Source organism: Hemiscyllium ocellatum, chromosome 2, assembly GCF_020745735.1.
Source record: "Hemiscyllium ocellatum isolate sHemOce1 chromosome 2, sHemOce1.pat.X.cur, whole genome shotgun sequence".
Taxonomy (NCBI): Eukaryota; Metazoa; Chordata; class Chondrichthyes; order Orectolobiformes; family Hemiscylliidae; genus Hemiscyllium; species Hemiscyllium ocellatum.
In genome coordinates, this window is record NC_083402.1 from 134,328,738 (window position 1) to 134,348,810 (window position 20,073).

General features: G+C 40.6%; 1 protein-coding gene across 6 annotated transcripts in view; it reads left to right on the top strand.

Moving 5' to 3' along the window:
* ythdc1 (YTH N6-methyladenosine RNA binding protein C1) overlaps positions 1-1,418 on the top strand; it is a 54,493-nt gene extending 53,075 nt beyond the window's left edge. For 3 of the 6 annotated variants that reach the window (XM_060840290.1, XM_060840310.1, XM_060840327.1), the window contains one exon: positions 235-1,418. In XM_060840290.1, the coding sequence (XP_060696273.1) occupies positions 235-450 (216 nt within the window). In that variant the 3' untranslated portion in view covers positions 451-1,418. The remainder of the gene's footprint in view (positions 1-234) is intronic. The other 3 variants (XM_060840299.1, XM_060840317.1, XM_060840335.1) reach the window with 1 other exon arrangement.
* Positions 1,419-20,073: the final 18,655 nt, after the last annotated feature.

Below are 20,073 nucleotides of genomic sequence, written 5' to 3' on the forward strand. Positions count from 1 at the left end.
CTCATACTTGATCTCTGTGGATCTGATTGACCTAACTAGAGTGTTTGGGGTGGAAAGTAAAGTGCATTGCCACCTTTACTATGTACGTATTTGCTGGAGTATAAATACAAACATCATTGCAATGTATATTTGAATACCAACAATGTTTGGACTATAACAGATTATAATTAGACATGTTACAGCTGTGATACCTTACGAATCGGAAGTATTAACCATTCTAATTCATTCCAATAGCATGATTATGACATGAGAGTGGACGACTTCCTTCGTCGCACTCAGGCAGTTGTCACCAATCGTCGAAGTAGACCCCGGGAAAGAGAGAGAGAACGAGAAAGACCTCGAGATAGCCGTCGCGACAGGGAACGTGATCGAGGCAGGGAACGTGAGCGAGAAAGGGAAAGGATGAGAGAAAGAGAAAGAGACAAAGAACGAGGAAGATACAGGAGATAACTCATTGGCTGAAGAAGCACTGCCCATTTTATTGTGTTTACAGTAGCAGAAAGGTGTTTAGAACTGTTCCTTTTTTATTTTTATTTTTTTAAGTTAAATTGCATATTGGAACTTATGACCCTGTACATCTATTGCTTTCATGCATGTAAGACTATATCAACTGAATTTTGAACCCAGAAGCACAGATTTTTGTAGAGGGATGTTTCAGGGGGAGGGGTGTGGTTTTCTGATGATTTATTGTCATCTGTGAATGTTAGTGTCTAATCAAAAATATTTGCCCTCTGTTCAGTTGAAAGCTGTGAGGAACAAATCTGCACTTGGCGTAGACTTTGTTGTATGTAGTTGCACATGGATTAATGAGGAAAATATTGCTGCTAATAAGTATGCAAGTTAAGTATAATGGGCTGATTGTGTGACCTTGTTAAGTTGTAGCAAGTAACTTTTTTTAAAACTCCATTTAGATTTCAACATTTTTCATTGTTAATGATGAAAGCAATATTCAGACACTATTACAATCCAGTTTTAACTTTTTTAACTGAAGAAATCCCTTGCTTAATAGCATTTAATCAATGCTAAAGTTCATTATTTTTCTCCCAAAATTAAAAAAAGCACGCAGTGGCCTGATAGATTTACTGTAAGTTTATGGTAGAAAATTGTTACATTACCTTTAACTGCTAAACTTTTGTACAAAATAAATGAGAAAACTGATCACTTTCAGCGTGTGTTGCTTTATTACATTAAGAAGTGGTGTTGAAGAAAGTGATGATTATTACTTCCTTTGTACTTTCTGATGTAAAGTCGATATTCAGATAATGTCTTTTGGTATGGAAATGTTTCATGTAGATAGTCTGGACCAAAATTTCTGAATTAATAAATTGTTAAATATGCTAATCTTATTGCATGTCAAAGAAGTTTGGATGATTTTCATTTCCTAAAACATCCACACATGAAGATAGATAAATTGTTAATCTTAAGATTTTGTTCTTTATGCTTATAATTGTAATATCAGAGTTCTCTTGCTTCAAATTTAATAAATTTACAGGCTCTGGACTGTTCCTTTTTGACATTTGTCTCATGTTCCATGAATGTGAATTCTCCTGTCCTGGAATGATCTAATGTATAGTGATGTAATATTACAGTTGAAGGATTTGCAGAATGCTGGTTATGTTTTGGGAAAAATGGAAATAGAATGTCTTGTTACAGTGAGACTTCATTACGACAGCACTGCTTTTAATTGTCTTGAAGTTACTGTTGCAAAACTAGTTTTCTCAACTTAAGATGTGAAAGTGGCTTCCGTTTAAATTCTTCAGCATCATATATATAACCTGTATGGGAAGAAACAGAATGAAGATGTAAAAGGTGCACTAGGTGTTATCAAATTTTTGTGTGTCCTAAGTCAATATTTTTGATTTTTTTTTGTCCTAAGTCAATATTTTTGATTTTTCTTTACCTCTGAGCAAAGTTTTGCAATGGTTATATTTAAATGAGATTTTACGGAAGTATGTTCATGTTTTTAATTTAATGAGCTAATTACAATGCAAATGAGCTCAATGAATCAATTTCCAGAGATTGAAGGTGGTCAGTAATTGATGAAACATTACAGCCATTTAGTTGGAAATTTCCGGTGTTGTTAGTAATTGTTTGGGATGGGCCCGCTGTGAAGAGATGCAAAAATTTGAGAGACCAGCACATGGGAGTTAAATGGTCATAAACAATGATCATGCTACATCAACCTGAAGAAGTTTGGATGCTAGATAGTAACTAGAAATTATTTTGATCAAAGATGCGTAGCTATTTGTGTGAAGAAGCGATCACTTAATTTATTTTGCGACAATAACTTTGCAGACTGAATTAAGTAGTTATAACAGCTCTTACATTCACTTGGTATTTGTAAAATAAACGGTTCATTGATTATTTTCTGGATTGCTTTCCACACTTTTCTGAAGGGTAAAACAAATTAAGTGCTTGGCAGATGATGGCATACACTAGGGATACAATAACACAATGGTTTAATTTGAACTATATTTACATTAATTTGGTAGTATGGAACCTGGTGTGTCATACACAAATTAATCAATTTTAGATTTTGTATCTCAAGTTGTTGATAATATGCATTCTTGGTGTTTTGCAGTTGGGAATGATTTGCCATGTAAATGATCACATCTGCAGTAGTGCCAAAAAATGCTTTCCAAATCTGTGGATCTAGAAAAATCAAATGTTTCTTAATTTCTGTTTAGTTTTGAGTTACTAGGAATTGTGTGGCATATGGGTATAGATTGAAAACTCTGCAATGTTCTAAGCTCTTGCCAGAATATTTGGTTTTTAGAGACTTTTTAAAAAAAGGAATAGTTCAAACTATGGTGGCAATTCTTCATGGTATAATATCTATTTCATCAGTCGTTAAGTTTTTATTAGATTATATTAGCTGTGGTTAACTATTCAGGTAATTTATCAAGTTTTATTTGCTTGTATCGAGAATGATATGTAGGCCAGTAAATTTACAGGTGTTTAGGTCAATATGTGTAGACGTTTTATAATATCGTATAATAAGGTGTATGATTACTTGATCAGACCCAAGAGGAAAGTTTTTTAATTGGCCACTGATTTAATTTCAGGAGTAATGTTTGCTATCGCACATGCCTTGGTAATCTTTTGTTTGGAATTATAATGGCTACCTAAACCTTAATCTTTGTTCCTTCTCCACTCCCACTCCCAACTACCATTATCTATGTTGCTATCTCTTTGTACTTATGAGCATTGACATAACTGTACTTGCAGTACAATATCCCACTTCTGAAGTAACATGGGGAATTTGAAGCTGCAGATATGTAGTGTAGAGAAAAATGACACTACTTAGTCTTGCGTTATGAGGAAAGAGCGAAGGGATTTGGATTTTTTTTGGCATTGGAAAGGAGTGAGAAGTATGATATCCAGAAGTACAAATGGGAAAAGCTACAGATAATAGCTCAAACTTCAGGGTTATGCTACCTTTTTCTGGTCTCACCAGACAGATTAATCTCTCAACATAGCCTATTCAATGCCTTCATAATTTCAATATAATGCCCATATGCAATCTGCTTTCATGATGCAATTCTTTTGGATACAGCCCTATGTTTCATTAACCTTTCCAATTTTTGTACCTGTTTTAATATTTGTGCTTATGGTCTAATTTTGTCTACTGTCTAGCCTTTTTTAACGCATTATTACTTTCATCTGCAATTTTATTGTGCCTACCTTTTATCAATGTTATTCGCAAACTTGGATGAAGGAAGACAGATATTATACTCAGTCATTTAGAAAGAAGAGTCAATAAATGACTACACCAAAGATCATTGGGGCACTATTTTTGCTTGAATATATACATCTATTCCCTGCCACCCAACAAATTCTCTATCTAAATAATGTTTGCAATTCTATTCAATGTTTTATTAATGTTGCTTGTTCAAAACTTAAATGTTTTGCAAAAATTTCTACAAGTAACCTTCCCTCTTTGACTATCTTAATTTTCTTTAAAAAAGCTTCAAATGACTATCCTTTATTAAATAGACCATGTTGGATTTCTGAAGCCTAGCAGCTTTCATACTGTAAGTGTAAATATAATTCTGTGCTAATATTGCATATTGTCACTAAATCTGAAATGTGCCAGTTGCGGGGTGCTGCATGCAAGGTAAACTTAGAGGCAGCAAATAGTGTGATAGAACCTGGGCTCAGATTGTTGAGGTTTTTGGAAACATCTTTATCATTTATTAGTAAGGTGCAGCATCATCTGAACCTGCTGACTGCATTCAATTTTGAACAGCAATTTTTTAAAAAAATTCAACATAGACAACTTGAGCATGATCTCTACATCCAGGAAGTCAGACCAAGAGATCCTGTGGCTGCAGGTCGTCAGAATGGGCAGCATGGTGGTTCAGTGGTTAGCACTGTTGCATTGTAGCACTACGGTTCAATTGTGTGCAATTGTGTGGAGTTTGCACATTCTACCCATGTCTACATGGGTTTCCTATGGGTGCTCTGGTTTTCTGTATGGGTTAGTTGACTCAGCCATGCTAAATTACCCATAGTGTCCAGGAATGTGCAGGCTAGGTGGGTTAGCTGTGTGAAATGTAAAGCTGCAGGGATAGAGTAGGGGGATGGGTCTGATTGGGATGCTATTCGGAGGGTCGGTGTGGACTTGATGGGAGGAATGGCCTATTTCCACACTGTAGAGATTCTATGATCCTATAGGATAGGAGTAGGCAATTCAGCTCCTTAAGACTGCCCTGCCTGATCACATCTCTGCCTCAACTCCACTTTGTCCGTTCCCCATAACTCTTTAACCCATTACTAATTTTAAATCTCTCCTCCATTATTCAGTGTTCCAGCATTCACTATAATCTGTGGAAGTGAATTCCACAGATTCATAACCCTTTGAGAGAAGAAATTTCTTTTCATCTTTTTTACATTTGCCACCAAGTTAGCTGTTGTAGGTGACCTTTAATAGCAATGAGACACTTGATCGGGTGAATTCACAAGTGGGGAAATATAGGAAAAGGTGGCAGAAAAAGAAAAAAATTATAGTTGGTTTTGAATGTACAATATATCGCCTGTATAGAAGAGGAATTGCCTTCCAGATCTGCCTTTAGATATGAATTGACGCAGAAGCAAAAGTTATTTGCTTTTTCTATGATGAGGTAGCATTAGTGAGTTGCAATAAATATTTTTACCTTTTTTAAATAGATTCATGGGTGCAGATGTATGCCAATTTTTAATTGCCACAGCCTTGCAATATCAGTACAACTGAGTAGTTTGCTCAGACATCCCAAATGAAGGGTTTATGCCTGCAAAGTCGATTCTCCTGCTCCTCAGATGCTGCCTAATCTGTGCTTTTCCAGCACTACACTTTTTAACACAGACCATTTGGTGTAAGTCAAGAATCAAGCACACGGGTGTGGAGTTAATTGGTGGTTAGTCCACGTGAGAACGGTAGGTTTTCCTTCCCTAAATCTTGTTAGTGAACAAATTGGTTTAACAGTAATTGGGAATGATTTCATGACCACCAGTACTAGAGTAGTTTTTAAAGTTTAAAATTTATCATGGCAGGATTCAAAGCAATGTCGCAGAAAGCTAGCCTTAATTTCTGAATTTCTAAAAAATCCTTCTTAAATGTAACTATAATAATGAAAAATAATTAAAAAGAGCCAATTGCAAGGCTATCTTACCTGAAAGAAACTGAATTATGTTAGCCATTCGCTCCAAGAACAAAAGTATGATATCAAATATAGAAAGAATAAAGGTGTACAATTTTGATTTTTTTGAGTGCTTGAGGTTTTAAGATTGTTTTAAAAGGAAGGTATGGTTTAATTATTGACTTGTATCCCAAGTCAGCAGGGATATTTGCTTTGAAGAGACGCTGGGTTTTAGTGTAGTGCTGGGAGGGTGTTGGATATGAGAAGTTCTTCAACCAGTGCTGGTTTCGTTATGATATTACCAGGGTCATTTGGAACGTAGGATTGTAAGTTGTCCATCAGACTATTGAGTGTTTTCTGCTACCATTCAATGAAATCATGGTTGATCTGATCTCTATCCTAACCTCTGTATATTCTGCTTTCATTCCATAAATATTTTGCAATAGCAAAAAAAATCTGATTTTAAATTGCTAAATGAGCTAGCTTCAGCTTTTTTATTTTTCTTTGTAGTTCCCAAATTCTCTCTTGAATTGCCTGGTTCTGAAATCAGTCAAAGATTTGTTCCATCATAATAAAAGCAAAGAAATGCAAATATTGTACATCTGGAACTAAAAGAAAATACTGGAGAAACTCCATATCTGTAGGGCTTTGAGTCCAGTGTGAGGTGGGAATTATGTCCCATTTTATGGAAAATTGACATCAGTTTTCTCATCTGTACTAATAGGACGGTGTCCACCTAAACTGATCTAGTACCAGTGTTCTAGCGAAAAGGATAAATAGGGTCATCACTAGGACTTTAAACTTAAGTTGGGGGTAGAGGGAGGGAAAGCGACAGGGAGTGTAGAGTCAGGTATGAAGATAAGCAGCAGGTTAGCATATGTGCAGATGAGAAATGAAGCAAAAAGGAGGGATAACTTAGGACATATTACTAGAGATGTTGGAAATAATGAGGATAAGAAAATTAGCATTCGGGCGTTTTACCTGAATACTCATGGTATTCATAACAAGGTAGATGAATTAATGGTACAATCATCATGAATGATTATGATGTGGTAGGCATCACAGAGATGTGGTTGCGGGGGTTCAGGACTAGCAGTTAAACATCCAAGACAGGGAGGTGGGGATGCCTTGTTAGTTAGGAATGAAGTTAAATCTACGGCACTGAATGACATAGGGTTAGCTGATGTGGAGTCTGTGGTGGAGTTGAGGAACTACAAAGGCAAAAAAACCATAATGGAAATTTTGTACAGACCTCTTAGTGATCAGAACCTGGGGCACAAGATGTATCAGGAAATAGGGTATATCAGAAAGGCAAGGTCACGGTGAGCATTGGGGACTTCAATATGTGATGGACTGGGTGAACAATTTTGTTGGTGAATCCAAAGAAAGGGAATTCATGGAATGCTTACAGAATGGCTTTTTGGAACAGCTTGATCTATGCGTCAGTCTTCGCAGTGGAAGACAGGAGTAATATCCCAACAATTAAGGAGAGTCGGGGGCAGAGTTGAGTATGGTAGCCATTACAAAAGAGAGAGTGCTAGAAAAGCTAAAAGGTATAACAATTGATAAATCTCCTGGCCCCGTTGGGCTACATCCTAAAGTTCTGAGGGAGGTGGCTGAGGAAATAGTAGAGGTGTTGGTTGTGATCTTTCAAAAGTCATTGGAGTCAGGAAAATTGCAGTTGTAACCCCTTTGTTCAAGAAAGGATCAAGACAAAAGATGGAAAATTATAGGCCAATTAGCCTAACCTCAGTTGTTGATAAAGTTCTATAATCCATCGTTAAGGATGAGATTTCTAAATTCTTGGAAGTGCAGGGTTGTATTGGAACAAGTCAGCATAGATTTAGTAAGGGGAGATCATGCCTGACAAACCTGTCAGATTTCTTTTGAAGAAGTAATAATTAGGTTAGACCAGGGAAACCCAGTGGATGATATCTATGTAGACTTCCAAAAGGCCTTTGATAAGGTACTTCATGGGAGGCTGCTGATTAAAGTGAGGGCCCATGGTGTTTCGGGGTGAGCTTTTGGCATGGATTGAGGATTGGCTGTCTGACAGAAGGCAGAGAGTTAGGATAAAAGATCCTTTTTCAGAATGGCAGCTGGTGACAAGTGGTGTCCTGCCGGGTTCAGTGTTGGGGCCACAGCTGTTCACTTTATATATTAATGATCTGGATGAAGAGACTAGGGGCATTCTGGCGAAGTTTGCTGATGTTATGAAGTAAGGTGGACAGGCAGGTAGTACTGAATAGGTAGGGAGGCTGCACAAAGATTTAGACAGTTTAGGTGACTGGTCCAGGAAATGGCTGATGAAATTCAACGTGAGCAAATGCGGGGTCTTGCACTTTAGAAAAAAGAATGCAGGTATCGACAATTTTCTAAATGGTAAGAAAATTCATAAAGCCACAGTAAAAAGGGATCTGGAAGTGCTACTCCAGGTTAACTTGAGGGTTGAGTCCATGATTAAGAAAGATAATGTAATGTCATTTATCTCAAGAGGGTTGGAATATAAAAGCAGTGATGTACTTCTTAGACTTTAGAAAGCTCTAGTTAAGTCTCATTTGCAATATTTTGTCCAATTTTGGGCCGCACATCTCAGGAAGGATGTACTGGCACTGGAGCATGTCCAGCAGAGATTCACATGGATGATCCCTGGAACGGTAGGCCTAACACGATGAATGGCTGAGGATTGTATTATGTTCATTAGAGTTTAGAAGGTTGAGGGGAGATCTAATAGAAGCTTACAAGAAAATGCATGGCTTAGAAAGGGTCAACACTGAGAAGGTGTTTCCGTTAGGCGGGGATACGAGGACCCATGGGCACAGCCTTAGAATTCGAGGGGGTCAACTTAGAATGGAATTGAGGAGACATTTCTTCAGCCAGAGAGTGGTGGGCCTGTGGAATTCATTGCCACGGAGCGTACTGGAGGCTGGGATGTTAAATGTCTTCAAGGTGGAGATTGATAAATTGTTGATCTTGCAAGGAATTAAGGGCTATGGGGAGACGATGGGTAAGTGGAGGTGAAATGCCCAATGGCCATGTTTAAATGGTGGAGTGGACTCGGGCTGAATGGCTTACTTCTACACCAATGTCTTATGGCAGCCAAATTACAAGCACTTACAATCAACAATTTAACAATCTGATCACCTGTTTGGAATATTGACTGGGGAATAAATATTCTCCAGGGGCACCAAGGATAACTCTCTGCTGCCTCTTGCAAACATGCCAAGGGATTTTTTTTAACATTTGTTTAAACAGGTGAATGGTGACATAACTCCACAGAAGCTAATAGCCTGTCACCAAATTACCCTTTATTTACATGTCTATAGTTCTTGACACTTCTGGCTTCCTCCGAGTGAACAGAACCTCTGACATTCCTGTTTAAATCTGTCAGCCAAAGCTCCCTGACTGGATCAGGTTAACAGCCCCAAACAGGGGACTCAATGAGTTTAACTTGGCTGACCTCATTACAACCACAGCATCCCTCCCGAAGTCCAGTGTAGTAGGCTTGTCCTTTTTCTAATAGCCTCACCTGGGGCATTTCTGATTCTGTTTCACTTCCTTACATCTTGGCGATGAGACCCTTTCCAAGGCTGACCCTATTTCAGTAACAGATGTAAGGGAGCCAGGATGGAGGCCAGGTTACATTTCAACTTTCCATAATAATTTACCAGTCCAAGTAAAGACCTCAGTTATGGTACAGATGTAGGAATCAGTGCACCTTTGATTGTCCTCACTTTATCTTCCAAAGGGTGTAACCTGGCCTTGTTGCTTCTGTAGCCCTACCTTGGAAAAGTTCTCTTAGTGCTCCTTATTGGACTTCCCTGTTATTAGCAAGTCATCCAGATAAATGGTGACCTGGGTAGACCTTGTAAAATCTTCTCCATTATCCACTAAAACAAATGGCAGTCTCACATAATGGTATAAACCCTAATGATTAGTTGTAGCATGCTTCTGGGAATCCTTATCTAACCATGATTGCATGTATGCATGGCTCCTTTGTGAAGGAGAGCCCACCACTAGTTTTGTGTACAAGTCCTCTGTGAGGGATTGAGTATTTATCCAGCTGCAAGAAACCATTTACCTTTTGTTTAAAGTCCCCATTAAGGCAAACTGATCTGCCAGGCTTCACAATCTGTACACCTTGTGCTGCCATTCCATCAACTGGGCGATAACAATTGGCATATTCTCTTGGATACTTTTGTAGTGTAATGCTGTCAACTATTCAATGATGCTTATTGACATTAGATGGAATTTATTTCAGCTCTGCACGCTCAGCAACTCTGTTCTGTGTATGCAGGCAGCATTCCTGTTGCATTGTCTGATCAATCTTTTTTCATTGTAATTGACATTTGTACATCATCTTTATACAAGTGTTAGTTATGATGAAACATTTGACCTGATAACACAACAGGCAAGCTGTCTGCAAACAATAGTGAATCACTGACCAATACTTTTGAACCACAGTGTACTGGCTCAGAGTAATCTAGTAGAGTATTAGAATAGAGCAACACTTGGGAGGAGGGGAAACCTGACTTAATTATGGGTCAGGTGAATTGGCTATGCTAAATTGCCCGTAGTGTTAGGTAAGGGGTAAATGTAGGGGTATGGGTGAGTTGCGCTTCGGCGGGTCGGTGTGGACTTGTTGGGCCGAAGGGCCTGTTTCCACACTGTAAGTAATCTAATCTAATCAAAGTTCTGTAAATTGGTAGCCAGACTTGCCTATAGCACGGCATCTTTTGTTTCCGATGTCCTGGGTACATGAGAGAGGTTAGATAAATGTAAAGTTGTACTTTTGGTTGCTAAAGGGTTGTGTAAGGTAAACCAACTCGGGTTGGAGTAAATCCAGGAGAGTTTGGTAGAAATGAAGTCCAACACCTCATTCACTCCTTGTTCCTTTGCCAATGGCAGTGAAGTGTACCTTACCAAGGTAGTTGTCATTCAACTGGGAAAGGGACAGCTGAAAATATCGATCCTGTATTCAGTGAGTGAAGATGGTGACATGCCGGATGATTGGAAAGCCACTAATGTTGTGCCTTTAAGAAGGGATGCAAGGAAAAGTCTAAGAACTATAGACCTGAGAGCCTGACTTCAGTGGTAGGAGGCGATTCTGAAAGATAAGATTCATATGCATTTGGAGAGACAAGGGATGTGCATTAGGGATAGTCAGCACGGTATGGTGCAAGGGAAATCGTGTCTCACAAAACTGAGTTTTTTGAGAAAGTAAACAAGAAGATTGAGGACAAAGTAAATGTTGTTTACTTGAACTTAAGTAAAACCTCATACAAGTTGCACATGGTGAACTAATTAGTCAAATTAGATCACATGGGATTCATGATAAGCTTGCAAATTGAAAGCAAAATTGGTTTAATGGCAGGGAATAGACGATGGTGGTAGAAGATTGTTTTTTGGACTGAGGCCTGTTGTAAATGGTGTTTGACATGGATTGGTGTTGGGTTCACTTTTGTTTGTCATTTATATAAATGATTTAGGTGAGAACATAGAAGGCGTGATTAGTAAGTTTGCAGATGACACCAAAATTGATGATTTGGTGATGCCAGTGTTGGACTGGAGTGTACAAAGTTAAAAATCGCACAACACCAGATTATAGTCCAACAGGTTGGAAGGAGCGGCCTTCCAAAAGCTAATGTGCTTCCAATTAAACCTGTTGGACTATCACCTGTTGTTGTGATCTTTAACCAAAATTGATGGTATAGTGGACAGTGAAGAAGGTTATCAAAGATTATAAGGGTATATTGATCAATTGGGTCAATGGGCTGACAAGTGGCACATGGAGTTTAATTTGGATAAATGCGAGGTATTGCATTTTGGTATAAAAATAAGGGCAGGGCTTATACAGTCAAAAGTAGGGCCTTGAGTAGTGTTGCAGAACAACAAAACGCAGGAACTTAGGTATGTAATTCTTTGAAATTTGAGTCGCATGCAGATAGGATGGTTAAGATGATGTTTGGTCAGTTTGCATTCATTGCTCAGACTTTTTGAGTACAGTATAGGTGTTGGGAAGTCATGTTGAGGTTCTACAGGATGCTGGTGAGGCCTCTTCTGGAGCACACTGTTCAATTCTGGTCATTTTGTTGTAGGAAGGATATTAAGTTAGAGAGAGTTCAGAAAAGATTTACCAGCATGTTGTGCTGGGAATGGAGGGTTTGAGTTATAAGGAGAGGCTGGATAGGCTGGGACTTTTTTCACGGGAGCAAAGAAGGTTGAGAGGTGAACTTTATAGAGGTTTATAGAATCATTAGGGGCATAGGTAAGGTGAATGGCAGGTGTCTTTTTCCCTCGGCTGGTGGATTTCAAGACCAGGGGTATATTTTTAAAGTGAAAGGAGAAAGATTTTAAAAAGATATGAGGAACAACTCTTTTCCCCCCACAGAGTGGTTCATGTGTGGAATGAACTTCCAGGTGAAGCTTTGGGTGTGGGTAGAGTTACAATATTTAAAAGACTTTTAGGTAAATATATGAATAAAAAGATTTGGAGGGATATGGGCTAAGCGCAGGCTGGGAGGACTGGCTTAGATTGGGGTTAAAGTCACCATGGACTGGTTTCAATGACTGCCCTTTACAAAAGTAACCTAAGAAGCTTCACAGGAACATAAACAGACAGAGACTCTAGCACTGAGGCAAAGAAGGGCAATGTGACTGAAAGCTAAGTCAAAGTGATAGATTTTAATTTGGTTCTTATGAAAGGAGAGGGACCGTTTTAAGGAAGGATGCTGGAGCGTAGGGAGCGGCAGTGGGTGTGGGGATTACTCAGGCAATAGCATGCGTGCCCAAAGTTTGACAAACACTGAGCTGTTGGTGAGTTGCAAAGCCAGAGAACATTGGGGTGAAAGAGAGGAAGGTGTTCCTAGTGTCAGAATATATAATGATATATATACTCATTCAAATAATACAGAAAGATGGTGAATATCAAAGGTTATAACAAGTACTTGGAAGATGCCACTGGTGAACTGACCCTGCACAGAGTGGCTGTCTAATAATAATGGCAATCATAACTCATGTATTTTTGTAGTACCTATGACATTAATAGAAATGAATGCATCAGGGTGATGCAGATAAAAAAAAACAGCAAAACCCACAGTGACCCATCTCTGTCGAGGAATCATTTTTGTCGGTATTAGCATAATTGAAGATCTTGCTGAATTTATTTTTGTATTTGCATTACCCTGATGTGAAGATCTTCATCAATCAGTAAAAACAAAAAACAACGCAGACCCCTCCCAAAAAACCTTCTTCACTCAGGTTGGCACCCCTAGTGAAGGGGCCAGGCATCATCATCACTCCCCCAATTTCTAATGAAACCACGTTAGGAGATTGGACCGTGCCTGCTTCCAATCCTGTGTATATGTGCAATGGTGTCATGATGCACCATAACATTGTAGTGCCGAAGGGAGCGTCTTTATTGGTCTGATGGGAAGGGGAAGTCCTGTTGGTATTTTTATGGTGGTGGGTGTCGCTCACTGAATACAGGGTCGGTATTTTCAGCTGACAGTCCCTTTCCTGTGTTAATGACCGCTATCTTCGAAAGGTGTAGTTCATCACCATTGGCAAAGGAACACTGAGTAAACAAGGCCTTGGGCTTAATTTCCACAATCTCAGACCCAGATTGGTTTACCCTGCTGTATCCTTTATTAAGGAAAAGTACAAAGGGTGCTACACAAATGTAAGTTTTCTTCAAGAAGTGAAATAGAAATGATTGGGTTGCAGACCTGTGTAGGAGCAGAGGAAGAAGAAAAATAATTCTGACTATTACCGATTCATGCCGGCTATCAGATTCTATGTTTGAAAACCACACCTAAATGTCACATTGTCACTCAATAGTGGCATCTCACACTGCGTAGTTTCTGGACAGATCTCTATTATTAGTGGTTTTGAAAAACAGAATTAACGGAGCATGAATTCCTGTATCTCAGTGCAAAACATACAATACAGGAAAAACCTGCTGAAACTACTGTTGTGAAATAACAACCACGTAGAAAGAACTGAATGCTACACACTCAGATTAGATCACAAAGTAATCACAGGTGAGTTAAAATCTTGGCTCATCTTTAGTTAATTCACCTTGAGCAATCTTGACCTGCATTCCCCCAATCAACATATTCCCTTGCTTGATTTCAAGGATTTTGGTTGCACTAGTTTGATCTGGATACTCATTCCACACATTAATTAGCTTTTGTGTGATGTGAAGTTTGCTCATACCAGTGTATCTTATTTTCTAATCAAGCTGTTCAGAGATATTCTTACACACGTCTGGAGCAAGTGGGACCTGAACCCGGAGCTTCAAACATGGGGTCTGCCAGTTCTGTGCGTAGTCCCGGCAAATGCAGCATTTCACTAATCGAGAGATTAGCTCTAAACATAAAAAAAATTGGGGTAACACTACCTTTTTCAAATATGAATCAATATGGACAGTTCATATTTGACTCTTCCCTCCCCTTCCTTTACTTTATTGTTTCCATTTCTGGGAATAGTCTGTCCACCAATATCCATTACTTAACCACTGACTCCTACTGTTATTCAACTACACTTCCTTACCTTGTGCTTCATGTCAGCACTCCAATTCATTCTCCCAGTTTCACCATCTCCGCTCTTGATTACATCTTATTCCATAGGGGTGCCTGCAACGTGTTTTCCTTTTCCTCATTTGAGGACTCCTCTACACCACAGTTGAAAAGGCTCTCCGCTGTGTCTAACCCATTTCCTACAAATCTGTCCTTCCCTCCTTTCCGATCCACCCAGAATGATAGGCTTCCCTTTGTCATCACTTTCCACCCCACTAGTTTCCACACCCAAAGTATCCTCTGCCGTTTCTGCCATCTGCAGCAGAATGCCAATACAAAACACACTGTCCCTTCCCTTCCACTGCTGAGAACATTTCCCCGTGATACCCTGGTCAAATCCAATATGTCTAATGTTTACTTCCTGCAGAAGTTCAAACTGAGGAGGGCAAGCCTGTATCTGGACAGGACATTGTCTTCAAACCTGGGTTCTCGAGACCCATATGCCCAGGAATGACCACCAAGAGGTTTCCTGGCCAACAAAAAAATAAATTGCATTTACTTAAATGCAAGAGGCCTAACAGGGAAAGCAGATGAACTCAGGGCATGGCTAGGAACATGGCACTGGGGTATCATAGCAATTACAGAAACATGGCTCAGGGATGGACAGGACTAGCAGCTTAGTGTTCCAGGATACAAATGCTACAGGAAAGACAGAAAGGGAGACAAGAGAGGAGGGGGAGTGGCGTTTTTGATAAGGGATAGCATTACAGCTGTACTGAGGGAGGATATTCCTGGAAATACATCCAGGGAAATTATTTGGATTGAACTGAGAAATAAGAAAGGGATGATCACCTTATTGGGATTGTACTATAGACCCCCTGATAGTCAATGGGAAGTTGAGAATCAAATTTGTAAGGAGATCTCAGCTATCTGTAAGAATAATAGGGTGGTTATGCGAGGGGATTTTAACTTTCCAAACATAGACTGGGACTGCCATGGTGTTAAGGGTTTAGATGGAGAGGAATTAAGTGTGTACAAGAAACTTTTCTGATTCAGTATGTGGATGTACCTACTAGAGAGAGAGGAAAAGTTGACCTACTCTTGGGAAATAAGGCAAGGCAGCTGACTCAGTGTCTGTGGGGGAGCACTTTGGGACCAGCAACCATAATTCTATTAGTTTTAAAATAGTGATGGAAAAGGATAGATAGGATCTAAAAGTTGAAGTTCTAAATTGGAGGAAGGCTGATTTTGACAGTATCAGGCAAGAGCTCTCCAAAGCTGATTGGGGGCAGATGTTCACAGGTAAAGGGACAGCTGGAAAATGAGATAACTAGAGTCAAGATACAGTACCTTCCTGTCTGGGTGAAAGGAAAGGCTGGTAGGTGTAGGGAATGCAGGATGACTAGAGAAATTAAAGTTGTGGTTAAGAAAAAGGAAGAAGCATTTGTCAGGCATAGACAGGAGAGATCGAGTGAACCCTTAGAAGAGTCTAAAGGTAGTAGGAGTATACTTAAGAGGGAAATCAGGGGGACAAAAAAGGGGACGTGAGATAGCTTTGGCAAATAAAGTTAAAGAGAATCTAAAGGGTTTTTACAAATACATTAAGGACAAAAGGGTAACTAGGGAGAGAATTGGACCCCTCAAAGATCAGCAAGGCAGCCTTTGTGTGAACCTGCAGGGGATGGGGGAGATGCTAAACAAGTATTTTGCATCAGTATTTACTGTGGAGGAGGACATGGAAGATATAGAATGTAGGGAAATAGATTGTGACATCTTGAAAAATGTCCATATTACAGAGGAGGAAATGCTGGGTGTCTGGAAGTGCATAAAACTGGATAAATCCCCAGGACCTGATCAGGTGTACCCGAGAAGTCTGTGGGAAGCTCGGGAAGTGCTGGGCCTCTTGCTGAGATATTTGTATCTTTGGTAGTCACAGATGAGGTGCTAGAAGATTGAAAGTTGGCTAACATGGTGCCACTATTTAAGAAAGTTGGTAAGGACAAGCCAGGCAACTATAGACCAGTGAGCCTGTTGTTATAGGGAATCCTGAGGGACAGGATGTACATGTATTTGGAAAGACACGGACTGATTGGGAAAGTCAACATGGCTTTGTGCATGGGAAATCATGTCGCACAAACTTGATTGAGTTTTTTGAAGTAGTAACAAAGAGGATTGATGAGGGTAGAGCAGTGGACGTGATCTATATGACTTCAATCAGGCATTCAACAAGGTTCCCCATGCGAGACTGATTAACAAGGTTAGATCTCATGGAATACAAAGGGAACTAGCCAATTAGATACAGAACTGGCTCAAAGGTAGAAGATAAAGGGTAATAGTGGAGGGATTTTTTCAGACTGGAGGCTTGTGACCAGTGGAGTGCCATAAGGATTGGTGCTGGGTATACTACTTTTTGTCATTTATTTATACAAATGATTTGGATATGAACGTAGGAGGGGTAGTTAGTAAGTTTGCAGATTACACCAAAATTGGAGGTGTAGTGGACAGCGAAGAAGGGTAACTCAGGTTACAATGGGATCTTGATCAGCACTGCTTAATGGGTACATATTTAAACTGCTGTGTTTTGCCACATGATTCAGTGGAATCTTTTATATCCACCTGGGAAAGCTGCAACAATGCAGCACTCCTGCAGCGTTGTACTGGAATGTCAGCCTAATTTCTCACTCAACTCTTGTATGAATCAGTTTTTCTGTCCCTAATTTGTCCACTAATGATTTTCGCTGATGTTTCATTTCTGTCGTACTGTTAACTTCAGTTCATATTTCTAACTGGCTTCTGTGATGATCTGTGATAATCACTTGAAAGAAAGTGCATTTTTTTTAAAAAAGTAAAATAACTTTTGTCATTCTTATTCAGATTGAGAAATGATGCTAAGATTCTTCTTATCAGAATATTTCTTAACCTGTTCTACCCAAGTGACCATAGCTGTGGAACTTTCTTGCTGTAGCAAAATAGTCATGTCAGGGGACTGGTAATCCACAGGCCCAGACTCATGCTCCGTGGGTTCAATGTCCCACATGGAAGCTGATTGAATCAAATTTAATTAATAATTCTGAAGTATAAAACTAATCTCAGAATCGGTGTCATGAAACCATTGTTGCTTCTCATAAAAACACCTGGTTCACTAACATCATTTAGGAATGGAGATTGGCTATCTTTATGGATCTTTAAGAATGGAGATTGGTCTGGTTTGTGGGTGGCTTCAGACCCACAGCAGTGTAGATGACTCTTAACTGGCCTCTGAAATGGCCGAGCAAGTCACTGAGATAACGGGTATTTATGGATGGGCTTTACCAACAAGGTCCACATCTCATGGAAGAACAAAGCAAAAAGGAGACCAATTCTGATGAGAATTTATTGTATTCTGTCAAGATAGAGAATGTTTGAGCCACTGTTGGACAACACAAGGTTGACATCTTGTAGGGACGCTAAGTTGGCTGAACAGCTAATTTGTGATGTAGAGCCAACTGCATGGGGTTACCAGACTAAGCCAATGAAGCATCTGACTTAAATTTGCACAGTAACTAGTGGCACCCCCCTCCCCCACCCCCACCCCCACTGTCAAGTAGGACTGGCATCACCTGATTGCCATTTGTGGAATTGAGCTAGTAAAAATCCGTAATTGTTCTCCTGCAGAGACAAAAAACTGCAGATATTGGAACGCAAAGTGGATGGGCAGGGGGCTGGAGGAGCACGGCAGCCCGGGCAGCGTCATGGGGCGGGGAGGTTGACGTTTTGGGTGTGGTACTTCTTGGGGACTGAGTATTGGTGGGGGGAGCTGCAGATGGCGGGAGGGAGGAGGGGTGGAGGATGAGGGAGTGTTTTGGGTGGTGGAGTAGTGATAGGTGAACACAGTTGGAGGGTGCAGCCTGGTTGGTCGGTGGGAGGGGGGGAGTCCACTTGGTGGTTGGAGCGGGGAGTCGGTCAGGGGAGTGGGGGTGGGGGGAGCGCTGGAGGGAGAGTCGGGGGACTGAAGGGAAGGTTGTTTGAAATTGGAGAACTCAATACTGAGAGCTCCGGGCTGTAGGCTGCCCAAGCAGAAGACCAGGTGTTGTTCCTCCAAATTGGGTTCTACAGTTTCAAATAGCCTCCCTTCCCATTCCCAGCTCCCTTTCATTCCTGGGGCTGGTCCTCCCTTCCGTCTGCTGGCCGGGTTCGTTCCTCCCGTCGGCTGGCAGGGAGTGGCTCTGTTGCTGCCTTGTCACTCAGCCTTTCTGTCCACCCATTTCCACTAAACTCACTCCTAACCCACTTGTCCTCAGCTCCCCTTGCACACCCACCCTCAGCCCTGCAGGGAGGGTTGCACGTGGAGCGTTGACTTTTCCACCTCTGGTGCTGCCTGGCTTGCTGTGTCCTTCTGGCCCCCTGTTTATCTACCTATTATTCTCCTGGCATGCAGGAAAACAAAAGCAGCAAGCTTTGTCTGTTTTAAGCCTTAGAATAAAAATCCAAGGGAATTGGACATTGTCCCGCTTCAGAGCACAGGATGGATGATAGTGTTAATTGGCTAGGTTTTTCTGATCTGTTGAGTCCCTAAAAACAACACGCTTCTTGGAAATTTGATTGCCGTGACATGATTCCCATCCTCTATGATGGCAGTTCCTTTAGTTTCATACTACTTTAGACCTTGATATAAGCTTTGTAAAATTCATGGAGAAAGTGAGGACTGCAGATGCTGGAGATCAGAGCTGAAAATGTGTTGCTGGAAAAGCGCAGCAGGTCAGGCAGCATCCAAGGAACAGGAGATTCGACGTTTCGGGCATAAGCCCTTCTTCAGGAATTGTAAAATTCATGTACTGCTTTGATCCATTTGATGTTGAAAAATGCAAGGTAATTATAGGCTTCAGGAGGAAATTTATTCTTCAAGATGTTCATGTCGATGAGTCTTGACAAGCTTTTCTGTCACAACAGAATTAATGCTCAATCCACATTTAGCAAATCAAGACAGCACAGTGGCACAGCGGTTAGCACTGCTGCCTCACAGCGCCAGAGACCCGGGTTCAATCCCAGCTTCGGCAACTGTCTGTGGGGTTTGCACATTGTCCCCACGTCTGCGTGGGTTTCCTCTGGGTGCTCCAGTTTCCTCCCATAGTCACAAAGATGTGCAGGTTAGGTGAACTGGCCAAGCTAAATTTCCCATAGTATTTGGGAATGTGTAGCTTAGGTGCATTAGTCACGGGAAATTTAGAGTGGTAGAGGAATGGGTCTGGGAGGGTCAGTGTGAACTTGCTGGGCCAAGTGGCCTGTTTCCCTACTAGGGATTCTATGATTATAACAGATTCCTCAAAGGAGCATTAATGAAATAAAGATGACCTCACCTAATTTATCATTGTTCAATCAAGATACAAAGAAAAGCAAATCAGAGCAGGACTTATACCCGTTTGGTATGCTTTCCTTTACTGGTAAGAGCATTGAGTCTAGGAGTTGGGAGGTCATGTTGCGGCTGTATAGGACATTGGTTAGGGCACTTTTGGAATATTGTGTGCAATTCTGATGTCCTTCCTATCGAAAGCTGTTGTGAAACTTGAAAGGGTTCAGAAAAGATTTACAAGGATGTTGCCAGGGTTGGAGGGTTTGAGCTATGGGGAGAGGCTGAACAGGCTGGGACTGTTTTCCCTGCAGCATCAGAGGCTGACGGGTGACCTTATAGAGGTTTATAAAATCATGAGGGGCATGGATAGGATATATAGCCAAGTTCTTTTCCCTGGGGTGGGATAGTCCAGAACTAGAGGATATAGGTTTAGGGTGAGAGAGGGAAAAATATAAAAGGGACCTAAAGGGCAACTTTTTCACGCAGAGGATGATGCATGTATGGAATGAACTAGAGGATGTGGTGGAGGCTGGTACAATTGCAACATTTAAAAGGCACTTGGATGGGTATATGAATAGGAAGGGTTTAGAGAGATATGGGCCAAGTG